At 32.6% G+C, this 23,350-nt stretch overlaps 2 protein-coding genes across 7 annotated transcripts in view; one reads left to right on the top strand and one right to left on the bottom strand.

Annotated features, from left to right (window-relative positions):
- The window catches only part of LOC127843883 (streptococcal hemagglutinin-like), a 449,139-nt gene that overhangs the window by 108,003 nt on the left and 317,786 nt on the right, over positions 1 to 23,350 (bottom strand). For 2 of the 6 annotated variants that reach the window (XM_052373773.1, XM_052373774.1), the window contains exon 2: positions 5,892 to 5,956. The exons of 1 other annotated variant lie outside the window; for it this stretch is intronic. Coding sequence is in view for 3 of the 5 variants with exons in the window: in XM_052373772.1 (XP_052229732.1) it covers positions 769 to 866; positions 2,743 to 3,006; positions 3,106 to 3,402; positions 3,601 to 4,708 (1,767 nt within the window). In the remaining 2 variants the exon portion in view is untranslated. Of the gene's footprint in view, positions 1 to 194; positions 251 to 289; positions 867 to 2,742; positions 3,007 to 3,105; positions 3,403 to 3,600; positions 4,710 to 5,891; positions 5,957 to 23,350 lie in introns of those variants that run through there. 3 more of the 6 variants (XM_052373776.1, XM_052373772.1, XM_052373771.1) reach the window with 3 other exon arrangements.
- LOC127843886 (ankyrin repeat domain-containing protein 27-like) overlaps positions 1 to 23,350 on the top strand; it is a 300,768-nt gene that overhangs the window by 184,982 nt on the left and 92,436 nt on the right. The gene's annotated exons all lie outside the window — the stretch shown is intronic.

Here is a 23,350-nt window from a genome sequence, read left to right as displayed (position 1 = left end):
CCCTACCTAGCAAACGTGTATTCATTTAATAACAATGTACAAACACAAATATTAATGCAAAATTTCATAACGAAACTAAATAAGCGTATACGTATAAGTTCCTTTGACATGGACAGGGCTTTCTACACTATATCCTGCAGTTAGTTACAAATACTTTAGCACATTTGGTGAGCGTTGTCATGCATATAAAAGGCAATGTAGGGATTAAGTACAACCCTTCATTTTTCAGCTTATGAGATTGATCAGGTCACTGTTAATAAAAATAGAAACAAAACATCAAACAAAATGGATCCTACGATAACTCAAAAAGAAGTAAGGGTGCTTTGATGAAATGTGTTGGATTTATAACGGGCATTATGGATATAATGCAGTACCATAAATAAATTCACAAATTGGAGCAACTTTTTAAGTGCTGCCACATCTGCCATAGCATCGGGACATTGTATGTTTCACCAAGCAATTGTAAAACTAAATTCACTTGCTTCAAGGACTGCTTTGGATATAATTGTCTGAATATTGATGGAGAATCGATAAAAGCACAGTTATAGAAAATATCTATTGCACTTACATTTACTTAGATCGAAACAAAGATTGTTTAATCAAAACGACGACCATTTCGAACAACTAAGCACACATTTGAAAACTGTTCAAGCCAATGTATAATTCTTTCGACAACCACTAAAATTGACACTAGCAGCACAATTTATCCAATGAATGTCATTGTCCCATCAGTCAATGAAATGCCTGTAACTTGTAAAGCCTCTTTAGTTATTGGAACAGTTGGCGTGACGTATGCTGCGAACTGACTACCAGACTGGACTTCCACCGATGCATATGAGTAACCTGCAGGAGTTCCCTTCCTTCAACTGGAAACATAGTTGACATTACAATCAAGTAAAATATTGATATGCAATATCACATTTAGATTACAACTAAACATAACATATTGGACTTTTATTAAGTTAATAATCATACTGCTGATCTACCAGCCATAAAATGTGGTAACTGCTGATCTTCCAGCCATAAAATTTGTTTATAGAAGAACACAATCATGATGTTTTTCAGAAGATTATTGTTATTTTGACATATTAATTTTGCTATAATTCTAGGATTGGGAAAATTTCCAGCTAATTGGGCGAAGTTACTTGTATTTTGAATTGGGAATGAGTAAGACATTCTCACCCGCAGGATTTGTATAAAAAGGCCTGCTAAACGATGCCTAACTTAAACTTGTGAGATTGGCGGTCAACATATATAATTGGTTTTACACAAACTATCTTTATTTTACATGTATATAGTTTGATGTTTTCCATGTAATGATGATAACAATTTATTGTTACCGCTGATAACCCAAATAATAGATTATTACGTTATTTCATTTGAGAAAGCAATCCTAGCTTATTCAGTTGCAACTTGCTCTTTCACCTCACCAGCTGGCTGTTCCATTATTTTTAAGTTGGTGTCCGATATTTTTTTAGGTTTAATGTGGACAACATATTGTTTACACGGTATGGTCCACCCAGGCTGCCCACCATTGCTAAATGCAGAAACAAATATAAGTATAGCAAAGATACAAGTAAGTACAATATCAAATATTCTGGTTACTGTATCTTGATGTTTACAGTAAAGAGAGCTTGTCATAGACCATAATATAATCATAATAATGCCTGTAATTTACATCTTGGAACTAAATGTCTATATAAATGATTACCGTATGTATATTTCATATAAACTTTCTGGTTATATATCTGTGACCTTACCTGTTTCAAGTTTTGTGTTGACAACAAAGCATGGTATTCCACTTTTCCAGGTCCATTTTTCCATTGTCTTAGACTGTGTGGGTTTAACCATACCAAGCATTGTTTACCAACTGGCAGTCAATTTTACTACACTCTATGCACATATACCCTCACAGTCCTTTCTGTAATTCGCCGTTTATGGATTTTAATGCCAGTGGAACAGGTCCAAGTCCACATGCAGAATAATACATTAAACAATTCAGCATCACGTCCCATTCCACTTACCGCCGACCTATTTTCCACGATTCCGTCGATGAAGACGCTAGTGTGCTATCAATTTTTTGTTAAGACCCAGAATATAAATGATTATAAAGACTTTTTTTCTGTTTTGCTACTTCTTTTTTACTCGTTAAAAGTCTTTTTGGTTACGATTCACGATTTTTGTTTTTTATGTTGTCTCGAAAATATATTTCTTCCGGTTCATTTTATAAACAATTTTTAAACAAAAATGTATTTTGACGTCGTAATATATTAAACTGCGCATATCAGCGATACAATCTTTTATGGAATTATATAAATCATGTTTTTATTTAAGATTTATACTTTGTAAGTAATAAACCGAACAAAACGGATATCTCACGACTTCAGTTACGGTATTTACCGACATTAGCCGATGTCAACCGATCTTACAAAACAACGCGGGAAATGATTACAGTTGTACTACCTCAATATGATACTTAAGTTAAATAAATATGTTTAGATAATGGAGGAAAGTATGTGCAAATAAGTCATTTCGTTTGAATTATTGTGTGTATTGAATTATTTACAGAAATTTGGGACAACCATCGTATGATGAAATCTGTACTATTTTTATGGGAAACAATGCATGGCATTTTCATGTAAATTTGCACTTTTTTGGCATTTATATGTTCCTAACGCATTTCACAATTTGAATTGTTCACAGCGGGGTAAATTTATGTATATTAAATGTATGCGTGATTACCTTTGCATTGCGATTGGTAATTCCCTTCATCCATCTTTGTCTTGGAATTTTGAATTTCTCTTTTTGCAACGTCAACAAGAGCAGAAAGTTCTTCTCTGCCGTCCAGTACGCTCGATTCAATGTCCTGTTTCCCTTTAATTGTGTATGCTTTCACTTCTCGCACACCTGCTTCAGTATTTGCATTAAGGACGTCACTTCCGTCCAGTACGGTCGATTCAATGTCCTCTTTCCCTTTTATTGTGTGTGCTATCACTTCTCGCACACCTGCTTCAGTATTTGCATATAGGACGTCACTTCCGTCCAGTACGGTCGATTCAATGTCCTTTTTCCCTTTTATTGTATGTGCTATCACTTCTCGCACACCTGCTTCAGTATTTACATTGAGGACGTCACTTCCGTCCAGTACGGTCGATTCAATGTCCTCTTTCCCTTTTATTGTGTGTGCTATCACTTCTCGCACACCTGCTTCAGTATTTGCATTAAGGACGTCACTTCCGTCCAGTACGGTCGATTCAATGTCCTCTTTCCCTTTTATTGTGTGTGCTATCACTTCTCGCACACCTGCTTCAGTATTTACATTGAGGACGTCACTTCCGTCCAGTACGGTCGATTCAATGTCCTCTTTCCCTTTTATTGTGTGTGCTATCACTTCGCGCACACCTGCTTCAGTATTTGCATTAAGAACGTCACTTCCGTCCATGACGGTCGATTCAATGTCCTCTTTCCCTTTTATTGTGTGTGATATCACTTCTCGCACACCTGCTCCAGTATTTGCATTAAGGACGTCACTTCCGTCCAGTACGGTCGATTCAATGTCCTCTTTCCCTTTTATTGTGTGTGCTATCACTTCCCGCACACACGCCTCAGTATTTGCATTTAAAACGTCACTTCCGTCCAGTACGGTCGATTCAATGTCCTCTTTCCCTTTTATTGTGTGTGCTATCACTTCGCGCACACCTGCTTCAGTATTTGCATTAAGAACGTCACTTCCGTCCATGACGGTCGATTTCATGATTGAGGATGCTGATGTAGATGCTTTCACTCCTTGAATTGAGGATGCTGATGTAGTTGATTTCGGTACTTGACTTGAGGATGATGATGTAGTTGCTTCCACTCCTTGACTTGAGGTTGAATATTTAGTTTGTTTCGCACCTTGACTTGAAGAATTTCCTTTTGCTCCTTGACCGGAGGATAGAGTTATAGTTCCTATCGTTCCTTGACGTGAGAATAGAGTTGTTGTTCCTTTCGCTTCTCGTGCTGCTGATAGAGTTTTAGTTCCTTTCGCTCCTCGTGCTACTGATGAAGCTGTTGTTCCTTTCGCTCCTCGTGCTAGTGATAAAGTTGTAGTTCCTTTCGCTCCTCGTGCTGGTGATAAAGTTGTAGTTCCTTTCGCTCCTCGTGCTGGTGATAAAGTTGTAGTTGCTTTCGCTCCTTGTGCTGGTGATAAAGTTGTAGTTCCTTTCGCTCCTCGTGCTGCTGATAAAGCTGTTGTCCGTTGTGCTCCTCGTCCTGGTGATAAAGCTGTAGATCCTTTCGCAGTTTGTGCTGGTGATGAAGCTGTAGTTTCTTTCGCTCCTCGTGCTGGTGATAAAGTTGTAGTTCCTATTGCTCCTCGTGCTAGTGATAAAGTTGTAGTTCCTTTCGATCCTCGTGCTGGTAATGCGGTTTTAGTTCCTTTTGCTCCTCGTACTTCTGATGACGCTATAGTTTCAATCGCTCCTCGTGCTTGTGATAAAGTTGTAGTTCCTTTCGCTCCTCGTGCTTCTGATGAAGCTGTCGTTTCTATCGCGTCTCGATCTGAGGATGCTATATTTGATATTGCTCCTGGACATGAAGGAATAGTTGTAGTTGTTTTCGCTACACAACCTAAGGATGAAGCCGGGGTGGTTCGTTTCGCTCCTCGAGCGGAGGAAGAAGCTGTAGTTCCCTTCGCAACTCGAGCTGCTTTTGGTTTGTTTTCCTCCATACTAAACAAATAAAAACTATCATGGTAAAAGAAATGCTTTCATGTTTTTAATAAATGTAATTTGTAAACACAACATGAAACAACACAATCTTAACCATGGTTAAAAATTACAAAGAATACACATAAAATATTATGCGATACCTAAGGTATATCGACATTTCAAATTCTAATACATAATGTATGTATGGTTTTAATAAATCCATACACAAGTTGCTGATTAAATACACGTGGCTTATATGAAACACAACATGAAACACATTGATTGGAGCATATATATTTTTCACGATAGTATCCACATGCATATCATTTGGACGAGATCGAGTGCGCTGTTTCGAATGCATAATTCAAGTGTAATGAATCGCTTTTTATCGCTTTTCATTTCACAAATCTATTTCTATACTTAATTAGACGGTTAGTACCGAAAGCATGAAACTTTCCTATATCTCAATACATAATTATATTAGGCATCTATAAATTAGGCAAATTAACACGTTCCATAAGTCGGAAATGCTATATGACTCAATCATCCCTTTTTCGCTTAGCTTTACGGTTAAAACCCCAATGCGTTGCTTTGACCATTCAATGTTCGTGATCACAGTTGTAATCATTAATGTTTATAGTTGGTATTCTTTTATTAAAAAAGTGAATTTAAATAAACATTTTTCTTCTGGTAGAATTTCTAAAGCTTCATGGTTTGCTTGATTCATACATTTCTGTTACTGCTATTGTTTTATTCACTTAAGAAACAATATGTTTTTTTTTCATTAACTGCATTCTTCACACATCGTCAAAAACCTATTGACTGTGCCCTCTGATATTATGTTTTTGGAACGACGAAACGAAAATTAACTATGCAAATCGAGTGATTCTTCAGTAAAGATATAAGTGCTTTATCATGCCCTTGTTCTTGGCGTTTCTTTCTGAAGATTTGTCGGATCTTCGGTGGGTCTGTAGACTTTATATTTTCTGCACAGTGTCTAGATAATGATATTTTCATCGCCTTGCATCATCTTTTGCCGTTTCTATTGAATGAACCTTAAGTTTCATTGACTATATTTCAATCGAGCAGATAGAAAACGCCAACATATGTATGTGACACTCATGGACCCTGTTTAAAACATCTTTATGCATATCATAAATACACTTTTAGCAATACTTATGACATAAACAATAAATATCTTACTTTGTGGAGTCTGACAAAACACCTAGCAAATCATCGTGGTGCTGTATTTATTTTCACCATGCAATCTGAAAATAAAATAACGCTCATTGCATGTTTTAAGGAATGTATTGTTTACATTATTAAGGTATTAGTATTATTCGAATGCTAAGAAACAATTTACGCACAATCTGATTACAAACAGATAAATATTAAATAATTTTTACTGAACAGTGTATGTTGCTGGACTACTTCTGGAAGATAATGCTAAAAGATGTAAAAAGAGCATTTAATTGATAACTGAATCCATATAATTTACTTGTATCGATTACAGTAATGTAGCTTCTTTGCATAAATGTTTTTTTATTGCTAAATATATAAAGACATAAATGCAAAGGGTCTAGATTTTAATTGTCTGGCATGGTATGTGAACAAAGCGCTCTACAAGGCAGTCTTTGAAAACTATATTATGTGGTTCATTAATTTGCAATGCCAGTTAGAATGGGTATAATACTATCCCAAGTATTGTGAAATCTTCTATTGATATGACCAAAGTCTGTGGATATTTGATATGAACCAATTGACGTAAATGGATTCACCAGGAAGGGCACTGGAAGTTTTAAACTAGTTTATAGTTTGGTATATAGATTTCAAACTTTATACTTGAACCATATAATAATTTGCGAATGGAGCAGAACTAAAAAATTAATGCAATTAGTCTAGTATAATTATTTATGTTTTATATGAAACAAATGCGTAGAAAATGTGTATTACAATCACATTCAAAACTACATTTGAATACTTTACTTCATTGAGCAAATGATTTAAATTAGCGCATTTCAAACCCGTCAATGCGCTAAACGCGTCTTTTGTTCTCTATTAATAACCAATCATCTTATAATTAATACGTAACGTGTAATACGCAACTTGACTCAGCGGGAGAACGAACGATTAGTGTTTGTTAATGACCTGTAGATATAGTTGTATGCATTTCCTCACATTTCCTTAATAATATTACTGTTTTGTTATGCGTTAAAACGAATTAATTAGTGCTCTAGGCTGTAGACATGTGATACTGCATGCATACAGGTTATCACTATTTTGAGTGATCTTGCCTTTGCCCACTTCATCATATTAATGTGATCGCTGTAACATGTAACTTAGTATGTGTCGAAAAAAGTTATGTATATTAAGTCGCCAAAAGTGCAATGTATTGGCAAATACTACAAGTATAAAAAATCAAGACAAGCTAAGTGTTGCTATTTACACTGATGTTGTTTTTATTTGAGTTTCCTTTATACATGTAATCCAATGACAAAATAAATGCAACACATTGTTCGTTGTGCTGTTAAATGGTAACATGTATCCTTCGAGGAAGACGAACGATTATTGTCACGGCTTGCTTGACGCTCTAAATTAAACTTCACGCAGCGGTTATCTACCCACGGCTACTTGTGATAACAACTTCCATCACAAGAAAATCCTTCCAGATGTGGAGGGCTATATTTAGGAATCATATTATGAAAAGTAGTATCATTTTCTGTTAAATTTCGAAAATAGTGTATAATGTCATGTTCATAATTAAAAAAAAAAGAAATAAAACAAAGTAAAAAATAAAAACCGGATAAGTATTGTACTAGCTCGGCTTTCATCGCGTGGTTGGTTATAACGGCAGGGATTTGATATCGATATATGCTCGGAACCATTCAAAGCTTTGCGCGGAGGTTTTCTATCAATACTCAATAGTTTGCATCGCAACAAATAATTTCCTGGTCTTATACCATGCTGTGGCATAGGTTTATTAGGTTATAGTGTATGTATTATGGATGTAATAAAAATTTGGTTTATATAGAGTCACAAGTTTGGAACAAACACAAATTATAATTATGCTTCATTAAATATTTTTAATAGTTGTTTATCTAGGAGAGACGCAAGTACTACTGCTCCATTGTTAAGTTTTTGTTTCTCCATGTCAAATGTAGGTAATGTTGATGTAAGAGACGTTCCCGTAAATAACTTAATTAGTGCTTAACCGATAAAGGTTATAAAAGAGATAATGACAGACCTTTACCAAAGTTTCTGAAATGAAGAACAACTGGTTCAGAATAAACACAGATACTAAAGCTTACAACCTTGGACTGGGGACCCCAAAGCTTTAAACTCGGAAATGTCACCATGATGGGTCAAATATGTGGCAACAGTAGAAAAGACCCTTAGGTACCGTTAATGATTTATTATTAAACGGGATTCAAGTTATGTCTCTGAAAGACAGTGGCGTCGTGGTCACATCAGTCAATCAGACGTTCAATGAAAAGTTGGAACCTAAGCCTAACAAGATAACACAATCAATGATAAATGCATAATAATGCATGATATTTTTTTGGGGGGGTTGGGGGAGGGGGGTTAACTTTTAAATGATCCTTCAAGTAGACTTTTTTCGCGAAACACAATCCCCAACCTTACTGTTTATTCCAGCGTATCATGGGTTCATAATTGTGGTAAATTTTACAAAAGTTTATAATTGAAACTTGTATTACAATTTTAAAAATGAATATTTAAACATAACAATTGATTATCCGTGTGTCGCGTTATATAATAAAAGCAAATCATACAAGTTCAAAGTGAACTACATCAGCTACACCTTAAACAACTGTTAAAATCCCCGTTCGCAGAGGTATATATGGGCAGAATCATCAGTTAACGGGTTTAACGGGATTGAGCTGTCGTTCGCCATTTGAGCCAGGCGCACAAATATTGATATTTTGGCAAAAACAAATCGTATGTGCCAAGATGCTAATATCAAAGTTTGTTACAGACGTCCAACATAAATATCCGGACTTGTTAGTTTGGTTTTCTGCTTGTTTCCTTACAAGCGTTAGCACTTTAAAGTAGGCTTAAATCAGTCTGAAACAGAATATGAAAACTTACGTTAAGTTAATTGTTATTGAAGAGAACATTCTAGCTTTGCCAATCAATAACGAGCTCATTTGAACCTGGTGTTAAATACACGCTTGAATAGGTGAAGCTATTGGGTAATTATGCGGGACAGACACTTTTAATTAGGAACGAAATCGGGCCATTCTTGTGCGTTCACTGTAAAACTTGAATACACAGATAATTTTGCCGTCTGTATTCGACATTTATTTTTGCTTAAAATAGTTGTTTTCCAAACAGCAAAAAGCACGTGGAAATAAATTAGTAAATCAGCAGATGATCATTTCACAATTTTCTGACGAATATCGGTCTTGATAAAAAAGTGATACTTAATTAATTAGGTATTTTGTAATACCCGAACCCAAATAAAAACCATGAGCAACCTGACAACGGCGTTCTTCAACCAAGTGAATATGTGAATTACCGGCGAGGTTTAGATCTTAAATCGCGGTTTTATTGAAGTTAAAGTACAATTTTGCTTTAGTCAAACATAGGTAGAGTAAATCATATAGTAAATTTTACCAAGGACACTAGCTTTAAAGTAGTTAAATTGGTTCTTTAAGTTAAAAAAAACATCGGGCAAACAGAGATCAAGCAAGCCACTAAAACAGTATTTCAAGAGTCATGAGCAGTTATTATTAGGCGGCTGTGCTTTTACAGGGAAATAAAATTAATGTTCTGTCCCATTCGCATTAAGGTTTTTAATTAAAAACATAAACATAATTGGTTGCAGTATATTGATAAATGACTCGTTAACGAAACAAGCAATGTATAATGGTAAAAATTTAGAAATTAAGATAGGCTAAATGTGTGATGTTGTGAAGAAGTTTTATGAAGATAGCAATGGGCAGAAAGATCAATTAAATGTGATAATAAGTTACATACCATTTACCTATGTTGTTAAAAAATTGTTCCGTGTGGAATGCCTGTAGTGATGTGTAACATTACCATGAATGTTGTGGTTCCATGTATTGAATAAATTATGGTTTTACTTTGTCTTGTACCATTATCATGATTTTGTTATATTGACAACTGTTTGTTGAATTATTATAAGTGACCTTGTGAGCTGTGTTATTATAAAAAACAATACAAAATTGCAAAAATTAAATTTTTCTTTCTATGACCAATTACCGCATGTCGACACATGGAAACTTTTTCGCTACAAATAAATTTATGTTTAGTGTGAACCCTGTACTGGTCAACGTTCAAAATATAATATTAATTGAAGTAGCAAACAATTAATCTACGGTGTCAGTTCTTTACTTGAAGTTAAACAAAATCATATTCATAATGTTTATAAGCCTCCAATTAAATACGAATATTTACCTAAATAGCGGCACACTTAAAACCGACCCACTATTATTATGATATAAAAATAACATACCTTCAGACAATCTACTCCCGCACGATAAAAATTACGATTGATACGCGACCAGCACCCACTTTTGAATGAAGTGCGCTCGATTGAATGTCGACTTATGTTGAAACCGTGTAATACGAGAACGCATGGCTTTTAAAACGTATATTTGAAAAATGCCTCCAAATTATACGACTGAATAGGTCTTTTTTAACCTGCCGTTCACATTTGTAAAGTCTTTGTTCAAAACCAATCTTATACTCTCAGACAAATGGGTGATAATTGATAATCAGTTTAGCTTTACAGCAGCGTCACTAAGTGAAGCATTTTAAGCAGGCATTTTCACCATACCGTAGTTTTTATTTCAATTGTTTATTTAATGACTGTTATGATTTGGATGATTAATTCATTTTCTTAGTTTCAAATGTGTAAAAACATTAAAAAGATGATATTAATTATATGCCACAAATTAATGTATTTCAATATGGAATTTAAAAATCAACGCTTATTGACGAACCAATATCTCATTGTTTCGTCAAATGAATTTTCTCATAAACAAAATATAAAAACTACAACAGCAGCAACGTAAATGCACAATAACAGAAGTACTATAATACCCCAAACGAGTATACAATACATTTCATGATATAGTTCATTATATTTGTTTCAACCATGGTTTGAAGTAACAACATTAGGATTAGGTTTTCTTTCAATGATAGAGAAGACTACATTCGTTTAAACCATTATTTGAAGTAACATCATCCGTATTAGATTGTCATTCACTGTTTAGATATTCTATATTTGTAGAACAAACTGTTGAAATATATCATCCGGTATAAATTGAATTTTCAATCATATAGTAAACTATATTTGTTTTAACCATGGCTTGAATTAGTATAATCAGATAAGTTTGTCATTCAATGATAGGATAGAGTATATGTGTTTAAACCATGGCTTGAAGTAGTATAATCTGATAAGGTTGTCATTCAATGATAGGATAGAGTATATGTGTTTAAACCATGGCTTGAAGTAGTATAATCTGATAAGGTTGTCATTCAATGATAGGATAGAGTATATGTGTTTAAACCATGGCTTGAAGTAGTATAATCTGATAAGGTTGTTATTCAATGATAGGATATAGTATATGTGTTTAAACCATGGCTTGAAGTAGTATAATCTGATAAGGTTGTCATTCAATGATAGGATAGAGTATATGTGTTTAAACCATGGTTTGAAGCAACAGCGTCCAGATATGGTTGTCATTCAATGATGGAGAAAACTATATTTGTTGAAGCCATGGTTTTAAGGAACAACCGTCGGATTGTGTTGTCATTCATTTATAGAGTAGACTATATAAAGTTTAACCAATGTTCTAATAAAAAGCATCCATATTCGGTGGCCATTCAATTATAGAGTAGACTATGTTTGATGTCACTACATCCGAATTTGGGTTTTTATCAAAATGGAAAGATGTCCGTCATTGTTGCTTGCAATTTGCACATTGTGCAAATGCATGGTATTCTGTAAAGATTAATAATTTATGTGATTTTCCAATGAGTTAAAATTTAGAATAGGCTAATATAATACTATTTTTATTCTGAAAGCATTTGAAGGTGTGTCTTCTTACAGGACATATAACTATTTAAAAAATCAACATTTTGAATTGTTGTTTGATCTAAACAACAGTTCCAATCCTAATGTGTGACGGGGTAAAATAAGTCCTGCTGTTGTAAAGTATCAAATGTCGAACTTTATTGTTATTTTCTTTAGTTATTTTAGTTGTTAATGTTAATCCAGTAACGTTATACGTGGATATATTTGCGATTGTTTGTGTTGAAAGCTTTGAAAACTAATGAAGCGAAACGTTGGCTATTCATCAAAACCGCAAGCTTTTGTAACATAAATATCGGTCATGATAATAAAGGTGTATTTACCTTGTTATGGAGAAATACCGATACAGATTGGCAAAATTAGTTGAAAACCTAAGTTTTAAAATAAATCGGAAAGTACTCATACTTATGAGTTACCAATGTAATTCAAAACGTTAAAGATAATATTAACTGAACAGCGGCATGAATTCTACTAATTATAAACACGAATACACAAGTAAATGGTAACTATGCATGTATATATAATATATAAAGTAGACGATAATCATATCATACTTCTGGCACATGCACGTATTGCCAACAATCAGGAGAACTAGAATAAACGTATAGTTAATTAATCTGCAGTATGCGTTAGAAAAAAATTAAATGATGATTTACAATGATAAATAAATACAACGCGAGGTGTGTCATCAAAGGTTTTTTCTAATGTTTTTGTTATAATTCGTTCTATAATTACTATAAATGATGATTTACGGTGATTATATAAAATATCAGCCATGGATAGGCAATTGAATAGGAATAAGTATTGGGACATAAAACGTTTAATGGTCTAATAGACATAAGTATTGGGACATAAAACGTTTAATGGTCTAATAGACATACTGGTATCTAATGTGATTTATCAAAGAATTGATCCAATGACTTGAAGATGAAAGTAATAGCAATTAATAATGAAAGCAAAATTTAATATGGGAAATCATTACATGAAATAGTTTGTCTTTATGACAAAGTGTGGTGACTCAGATTGAAGTTGTTACATTTAAACGGGAAATTATTAGCGTTCATCCCTTAGTATCAAATGGATGATTATAATTGAATATAACATGTGTTGGACATGTCGAGGAACATTTATATTTAGATATATGTTTATCATTACTAGCCAACGGGTTTATGGTGGTGAATAGAGTGCGAGTGATATGCGAGGTTGATTATAAAGAGTTGGTAAAGGATTATTATATGTGTTTAATTCGTTTTATAATTGCAACGTTTATGAATAAATTGTATTGTACGTGTTTATTTGAGTTTAAAGAAAAGTGTTTATATAGTAAAGTAAATGTACTATATTGATATATCATGGCTCAAAGTGGAACATGTACTACGCTTCTGCACAGAGATCCAGCGCTAATAAAGAAGATGGGTTACAAGGTATGATCCAACATCTAGAACAACATTAAAGGGCGTGCCTTAATAGATATTCACAAATCAGCGCCGTCCACACACGCAGATGCTGATAAATACACTATTCCAGATTGGAAAGCAAACACGTTAACGAATGTGCTTTTTCAGCTGAAAGCAATAATTTGCCAGAAAAAAACCCTGATTCATATGCAAGATGAACATAACAACATTGCACATGGAAAGTATATCACTTACTCCTTAAATGTAGTTGCCAAATGTGTTGCTACACGTTTTCCTAATAGTGCATGTACAAGACATTAATTACCATGAGTGCAATGAAATGAATGTCTTGCAAATGCATAGTAAAACAGAAGAAATTGAGAGATGAAACAAGTTCCTAGCAGCTGAAAGACAATCACTATGTAACAACTTGAGTTGTGAGAGAAAAGTTCATTATAGCATGCAGTCGTGTGAAGAAGACTTTCCAAATGCAGGCAGTAATGACAACATTCAATAAAGATATATACAAGCAAACAGAGAACCGAGGAGTAAGAAGAATAATACGATTTGGTATTATAATGTATTTTAATCCAGCTAGGACTGACACAAAACATACGACAGAAGGTTGAAGAAATAAAAAAACGACGGCTATGTAATGGAAGGGACGGACACATGACGATAGGAAAAATCTGGTCTCTCCGCAGAAAGTGCGCTCTCGCATGACCTTATATTTATTGAAATGCATATAAGCACTTGCTAGTTGCGCCGATAAATACTAAGCTCGCTTACATGTTGGATAACGTTGTTTAACAAAACGTAAAGATGGGTGTAGATATGTGTCATGGATGACATCTGGTCATTTATGCGTATTTGATGTATAGTTGTAATACACCGTTTATAGTGTGATCTGCTTTCACATTATCTGCCAGTTTTACTAGTCTTATTTTAAAAAAACAACGAAAAAGAGCGTCTTAAATAAATAAATTATAATAAAGTTGATTATTGCACACCTTTCCTGGATTATCGATCTTAATTTAAGCGTGAAAATTAATTAATATGTCGTTTTACGTAAAACATACCTTAAGCTAATATAATCTAATTTGGAAAACATGTTTATCAATGCGTACAGTTTACTATAACAATGGCAACCTGTATGTCTTTATTGTCGCTAAACTGGCTTCGTTAAGATCAAAGCGTCCTCTGGACGGAAAGGTGTTTGACCATACAAACAAAACATATACAACATCTTATACTAAGACATTTCCAGAGTCAAAGGAAGTTACTTTCAATTTGCTTGGATTTGACAATGAAACAAACTCCGTGCACTCTGATTTATACTCGAAAAATACATCATTCTTAACAGTTCCTGTATACTTCAGTATAATGAAAAAAGTGTCAGTGACGAAACATTCAAAGTTCATAGGATGAAAGAAGCCAAGTTTATGATCTTATGATGTCATTCTTGAAATAAGCCAAGTTTATGATCTTATGATGTTATTCTATGTAGGATGTGTTAAACGCATGTGGTGATTTGAATATGCTTATATGGTACAAGCCACTGGTCTGTTTTGTTAAAATGGTCTACACGTAATATATGTGCAGTGATGTGGATTGATACTTAAACATGTGATTTTTAAATCAAATAAATGATATTCTGTACTTCAACATTTTGCACTATAATAATTTATTTTATAAACAACTGTCTTTTGCATTATAAATAGTTATATTCTATTAAGTGTTATCATGAAATGAAATAATACAAAAGATGAAAATAGTTTATATTTTAATTCGATTTCAAGTTTATGCAAATTTACCTACACAACCAATAATCTCAAAGACATTTATGTTAAGAGTGAGCCGTCCATACTGACCACCGATAAAAAACAAATACGTAATATGACAATCACTGAAACTCAGTTTCAGTTCTTGACTTTAAGATAAACATTCTCATATCACAGTTAAAAAGCTTACACTTGACTACGAATTTGAACAGAAACCGTGGTACATTTATACACAATTAAATGTTCACTAGTTTAAAGATTAACACGCACATTTAACTTACCCGCGCACCATCAACTCCTCTATGAATGCATAACGACAGATACACAGTCTTCTACCACTGTTGAATGCGGTACGCCGGGGCAAATTTCAAGTTATATTTAAGACAGGTATGGCTTTGTTCTGAACATGTGTAATATGATCTCACATGATACAAAATAGTGGCTCTGTTTAAAAAGCGCATAGGTCATTGCTAAAAACAAACCTGATTTTGAAGCGACTATTAGGTGTGCTGAAGCAGTATTCAGTAGGCGTGTTTACTATATCGTAGCCTTCATTTCAATCGCGTATTTAGGACTGTGTTCATTTCAACCGCTTATTTAGGACTGTGATGATATGGATGACTTGTCATTTCACGATTTCATGATATTTATTTTCTGAAAGTTCCAAGTACATTTTTACATAAAACATAAAACCATACATTTAATTGTATGCAGCTAAACCAATACTTCCGAGACAGTGTTTACATACCAACGTATATTGAGGAACCAATATCTTTCTCATGTTAAAAGAACATTCTTATATACTTAATAAATAACTTCGCTAATTAGAACTGAAACAACTACCATTTAAAGAAAATGTAAAATAACATTAGTAATAACATTCCCCGCCCGCAACCCAACATAAATGCATTACAAACAGGCAACCATATGGTTGACTTCACATTTTGTTAAAACTATGGTTTGAAGAAACAAAATCCGGAAAAGGTTGTTTAACACACCAGAAATAATTGTAATTTCTCTACGAGTGTTTATTGCAAATAATTTAATTTTACATTATAGGTTATTTGCGTCGAACTTATTATTGTATTTGTATTAGATTTAATTTGTGATATAGGTCCAGTAACCTTGTACTAATACATAGCTCAAATACACACAGATGTGGCATGATTAAGAATTGTATTTAATGCTATGAACACCTTTGCGATTAATAATGTGCTATTTAAACAGACCGTTTAAAGCTCTGAATACCTTTGAAAATTATAATGTGTTATTCAACCAGCTCTGAATACTTTTAGACTTATAATGTGCTATTCAACAAGACCGCAGCTTGTGTAACATTTAAAACAAGTATTAGTATCAGGATGTGTTTACCTGTTATGCGGTATATAACGAGATATTTTGTAACATAAATGACAATAATTAGTATCAAGGTGTGTTTACCTGTTATGCGGTATACAACGAGACAGATTGCAAAACTAACAACAATTATTAGTATCCATGTGTGTTTACCTGTAATGCGGTATTTAACGAGACTTATTGAAATAGTAATAACAATTATTAGTATCAATTTGTGTTTGCCTGTTATATGGTATACACCGAGACATATTGTACTATTAAAATCAAAAATTAGTACCAAGGTGTGTCTACATGTTGTGCGGTATACAACGAGCAATATTGACAAGATTGCGTGGGCAACTAGGTTTAACAATAAATATGAAAGTACGCATATCCCTGATAAACTAATGCACTAAATTGTGATAACGAAAACATTGGCTATACAATTTAAAGCGGCATTCGTTATTACACTGAATACTCATTGCCTTGAACATGAATACACATTAAATTGACACTAGTATAAATATATAATACATACTAGTACTACACAATGTGTGCGATAATCATATACTCTTGGCGTATGCTCATATAATCCACAGTCTCGATAAAGGGGGACCTTTGAAAATATCAATGTGCAGTATGCGTTATGCACAAAATGTAAACACACCGTACACTTACTACAGTAGTTGACTTTGCTCCGTGTGACGCAATAAATATATATAGATTATCAAACAGCAATATATTAAGATTTTACCATATCTCAGATGATAGGAACGATCATGTATATATATATATATATATATATATATATATATATATATATATATATATATATATATATATATATATATATATATATATATATATATATATATATATATATATAAAACATTCACTGATGTATCTATTTCAAAGACGCCATATCTCTACAATACGATACATTTAAATATGCTGAATTAACGTCGTCGAAATGACGCCGTTGCGTTAAATAAACGCGACCAATTATTAAAAAAAAACGCACAATTCATTTCAAGTATGCCTTTACACCGTATTTGAAATCTTTCTAAGATGTCTTCGATAAAAGTTTTAACGTGTACAATTAGTAAACTTATTAAAAGCAGATCATTTTAAAGCTTTATGTCGATTGATAATCTAAATTTAATATTTGCAATAATTAGTTGTGTTTACATACAACTTTTCAGCGGCAAAATTTAATAAAATGATTGTCTGAAAAAATGCACGGGTTTAATTGGCGTATTGTGATTAAAGTTTAATAACAAATTAAAATGTGTAATACATGTAGAGCATCAGGCTTAAAATACTAATGGCTCTGAACTCTGAGCTTTACGAAATCTGGAGACCAAATTGTGTGCAACCGAACAAACAAAAAACTTTTATCACATACCACTAGATCATTACAGGCGTCATGGACAGCTAGAATTAAATGGATCCGCTATGATTATGAAACACAATCAATTTAGTTTAACAAATATATTAAGATGACTTAAACAACCAGTATTGTTGGTAAATATATCTTGAAAAAGACTCGTGTACAAAACACAAGTGTCTAAAACTTATGTACGATTTTTAAAAAATAAGATAAACCAATGTTTTATGTTGTGATGTTGTATTATGTAGATTACACGACGTGTTTCTAATATAAGGGGTGAATAAAATATGCTCCTATTTTACAGGTCATTCATCTGTGTTATTAAAAATATGCTCTATGTGAAATGCATTATAACTGTGAAAAAATGAGCGTCAATGTATTATAAATTAGTAAGTCAATTGGACGTTGATATGTACGATTAACATAATGAACTATATTGACCACTGTATGCTACGTAATAGTACTTGATAATATATGCTCTGTTATCATTAAATGTAATGAAACATGTAAAAGTTAATATGTTTTAACGATTACCAGTTTTCACCAACGGAAACTTGTTGCCTTCGAAGTAATTTTAGAAAAGTATAAGTCATATTAACCGTTCAACGGTAAAAACAAAGAAGTAATTAAATAAAAAAGCATACATGTGCAATTAATAATAGATACCCGGCTGTTTACCACTTAACGAAGTGCGCTCAATTGATTATAATAGGATAACTTATGACGAGAGAAATGTATATTGGACATATGCATTCAAATGGATCTATTAAAACTTGCCGTGCACATTTATAACGCTTATGTTCAAATCAAAGCTAATAATTGAATCTATGTATTTAGTAGGCGATAGTTTAATTTGCTTTACTAAAGCGGCATTAGCTAAACTAGGCGTTGTTGCAATATGGTAATCTTTCATCAACCGCTTATTCAGTACTTTAGTGATTTTGATGACTTTACGTGTTCGTCATCATGATTTTCATTTTCTTATTATACCCTTTGTGTTTTTAAACTGAAAAGCAGAATATTAATTATATGCCACTTAAAAGTATGTGAGTAGAAATGGTTCATGTTAAGGCAGATAATTATTTCAATGTGTTGGCTGAGGTATAAAATCAGTGAAGATGGAGACAGGAGAGTTGAATTAGCAATTAATAAGATCGTTGATATTTAAAAGTTGAAGAATAATAAAACTTGCTAAGATAGTGAAAACGTTTTTTACAATTCTTGAAACATTATTTGCTAAAATGTTTGATAGAGCTGTTTTCTTCATATTTTAGGGTAGATCTATATTATTTTAGTATTTCAATAATAAATATATAATGCAAATTATATTATCCATATACATATTATGGCTTGTATGAGAGTGCTTCGTTTTTCTATCTGACTTAAAATGAATTATATGACTATTTTTCTGTAGTTAAGGTTGTTACATAATTGTAACGTCAAACACCGTTTATGGTAACATAATCTAAAATTGACAATAAACTCGTAACATATTTTTTTTTCTTATTTTTATTGATACTAAACGGTCTTTATAGCGTCCATGATTCCGATAATTAAGGTATAAAATGTGATTCAAATGGCCCTAAAAACGCACCAGAGACATTCTAGGTATTTTTTTTTAAAGGTACAATGCCCCCGGATCTCTCTAGAATGACCTAAGATACTGCCTTGGCTATAAATTGGGTTTAGCTAGGCCGCAGATACAATATTCGAACACAAATTGATATTATTCGGATATATCTATTTACACATGCATCAATCCAAAAACATCCGCGCGTCTTCAATAAGTATCAAAGGGAGTGATTACTATGGTGCAAATGATCTAAACAAAACAACATGAGAAAGTTAAACGTTATATTTTCAGCAATTATTCGACAAATAAGCATTTTTATAAGTGCTACGATATAAGTGCGATTCAAAGATAAGCATGACATTTAATATACCTTATGTTTATAATTGTATTTTTAAGAAAATATATGTTGATGCTATGATTATTTAATAACAGTATGCTAATTACCAAGGCTAGATAGTCATTTCCAATAAGTTAAACTTACTTAACACCTATATCTTCAATTATAGGGATAACTCGACTGTTTATCCCAGGACATGCTTTGTCGGTACAATCACGTGATATCAAATACATGTGTAGCTTCATTGATGGATAATAATGGTGTGTTTAGTTTGTATACATATCTAATAGTAATAGTAATTTTAAGTATGAATCATATTTAGATGTATTGCCTAGTAACCTAAGATTCTTTATTAGCAAAATAAGAATGTGTTCTCATCCATTGCGTATACATACTGGTAGATATGGTGTAAATAGAGTTGAAAGAAATGAACGTTATTGTACATATTGTGATATGCATGATTTGGAAGACGGATGCCATTTTATACTTATATGTCCTAGATAAAATGATATTAGACAAAAATATATCAAACGCTACTATTATATTAATCCAAGTTTTATTAAATTCATTGAATTATTAAATATTAAGCGTAAGAATGTTCTGAAAAACCTAGCTCTTTATATTATATTAGCACTGTCTCATAGAACTGCTATTACTTATAATAAAACATCAGTTCATTATCTTAAAGTTATGTTGTTTTTTTTTATTTGAATGTGCTTCTTTTTTCCACTGTGACTTATTATTATGTTTTTACTATATGTATTTATGTAATGATTATGTTCTTATTGTACAAGTCGTAAATAAACCTGTGTTCTTTTCTGTTCTGTTCTGTTCTGATGGTGATGGATTAATTAGTGGGTATATTGTAAGACACACATTGTCTTATAGTTGTTATTTGCTTCATTATAATTTACTTCTTGTCTTATTTTGGTATATATCCAGTTGATGTATTTGAAACAGCATTCACATATTGTGCAACTGGTGCTACGGTAACAACAAATTTGCGTGATACTAAACTGCCGTTTGCGTACGTCAAGACGTGCTATGTGCAATTAAAAGAATAAATTATCATATGTCAAGGTGCTTTAAAAATTACCGATACTTACAACCAGTTCATTTGATGTTTAAAAACACGTACAGTTATAATTTATGGATTTTTGGCAGTAATTTTGGCATAAAATATCGGGTTATTTTAATCAAACACAATGTATGTGGTAATGTTTCAAGATAGCAATTACATGTATGTATTTTTTAAGTGGCTTAAAATCTCGAGCAAGTTGTTATATCTGATATGCCTATCATATAAAGATTTATTCACAACATTCATCAAAAGGTATACATAATTGATCAGTTATAAACAATATAAAATAGGATGGGTATACATCTTTCCAGCCTGTTATTAAGCCATGAATATTATGATCTTATTTTAAATACGTAGTATATGGGGCGTATAGTTGGTTAAATCGTTGTTATATTTACGAAAGATGTATTTACTTTAAAAACAGAATGGATTCATGGTTTTGTTGACACATAGCTGTTATTATTTGTCGTTTTGCATGAATTATCATTAAATGAGTTAATGTATAACAACAACAAGTCCTTTCCAGGGACACTTTAAGCATAAACTAAACAATATAAAGATATACTAAATTGGTTATTTATGCAATGTATATTGATTACCGCTATACTTATGCAAACTGTTAATAAGCGCACTGTAATAGTATACACATTTCACCTAAGTAATCTCTTTTAGTAGGTATACGTTATAGTCTAAATAAAAACCTGTATGAAAATATTGCAAGTTATTTTATTGTTTCAAAGGGATTTCGCCAATATAATATATGCTGGAAAATGGTGAGTATGTATCAGTTTATTAAGTGTTTATATACTTGTTTTAAAATAAAATCAATATGTCCCCTTGACAACTTGAATATTTTGGTTGATAATAAGCATGTAGTTATTTTATTTGTATAATTTGATATTCATAGATTCCTACTGATTCGTTATAACTTTTGTCATTGTTCATTGTATCATTTTATATGTTTACGTGTCGAATTCCTTGCATTGTTTTCAACATAAAGATATACTAAAGACCTGTATGCCCATTTACCGGTGGTATAACTTGTGTTATTTAATAATCCATGTAACATTAAGTCGATTAACAAAGATTGAGTACATTGTTTAAGTACGCCTTGTAACTAAGTGGTAATAATTCTTTTTCTTTTTTTTAAAGAAGTGACCCAAAGTCGAACTCTGTCTAGTTGTAAATAAACATTTTCTTGCATTGAGAATTGAACAACACATGTGGCTTCTAGATAGGTCAAAGTTTATAGATTATACCACTTGACCTAGCTATAAGACGCATGTGACTCAGAATCAAACTTTACGTTAATATTGAGTTATATATGTGGCCACTAGAGTGATTACAAGGTTTTGCTAACATTTGACCTGGTGGCATGATTTTTGAAAGCACGTGGCCTAGATTCTAACTCGGCTTGATTATGGTCAAGGAAATATTCATTGAGTGATAATGTTGCTTCTACATTATTAACAAGACTGTTGTAAGATTTGACATAGTGACCTATTGTTGGACGCAAATGGCCCAGATCACGACTTAAGATAATGTTGTGTCGATTATTTCAATGTACATTCATGAACCAGTTTCAGACTAAGGCTATATTGTGCTAAGATAAACATTCTGACCAATTTACATCAAGATTGGATAAAACATGTGGCCTGTAGAGAGATTACAAGCTAAACGTTGACCGCCCACACTACTGAACGACGGACATGGGTGATCGCAATAGTTTACTTTTCGAAGTGCATGCTCAGGTTAGCTTTACGTTAGAACGTCATTACACGGTGCCGATATTTCGTCACCATTAATCCAAGCCTTGTCACACTATCCGTTTACGTCTGTGTACATTATATATGTCGTCTAACAAAAAAAGCTTACCAGGACATATCAAAGGAAAATACGGTAGTAAATCATATCGCGTTCACGATAACAAATATCTTAATTAACGATTAAAAATATTTTCCTCTAAAAAATATAAATTTATAAAATGCTGATTTGAATAAGTATATGTATAATTATTAAACGCTATCATAAGGAAAATAAGAGGGAGTATTTAAATCTGCACATATTAAAGAAAGCTAAACGCATGCACATTTTTATAATAGTTAAAAGTCTTGTAAAACTCAAATTGAAATGCATTTTTAGTGTACATGTCAATTTCAATCAGAATGGATGCGTCATCAAAAATATATTAGACTTATGTATCCTTTTTTTCTTTACAATGTCATATGACTCACTTTCAACCATTGACTGATATAACAACTGATTTAACGTGATATTAATAGTTACAGGGTCTCTCCCCGATATGGTTTTCCACAGAATCGTATATCCCGTATCAGGTCAGTAACAAGCCCTATAACGATTATACCACGCCATCTACTTTCCATCTCATCAAATTTTCAATGACAAGCAATTTTTGTTTATTATTATTATTATCGAAAATATTAAATTCAAGAACATTATATAACAATAACAAACCTTCAGGAAAAACATCCTGAAAAAGGAATGTAAAATACATATTTTGAATGTTTCTACTGCCCCATATAGTCTACTGACACCATAACAGCATGTGGCGTCAAACAGCCGATGAGGGAATGTTTCTTCTGTCCCAATAGTCTACTGACGCCATGAGACGTCAAACAGCCATTGAGAGAACAGTATCTTATAGATGGCGCGATATAAAACTTTAT

The sequence above is a fragment of the Dreissena polymorpha genome, chromosome 9 (assembly GCF_020536995.1).
Source record: "Dreissena polymorpha isolate Duluth1 chromosome 9, UMN_Dpol_1.0, whole genome shotgun sequence".
In the NCBI taxonomy this organism is placed as follows: domain Eukaryota; kingdom Metazoa; phylum Mollusca; class Bivalvia; order Myida; family Dreissenidae; genus Dreissena; species Dreissena polymorpha.
Note: the sequence above shows the minus strand (reverse complement) of the source record. Positions and strands in the feature narration are given on the sequence as shown.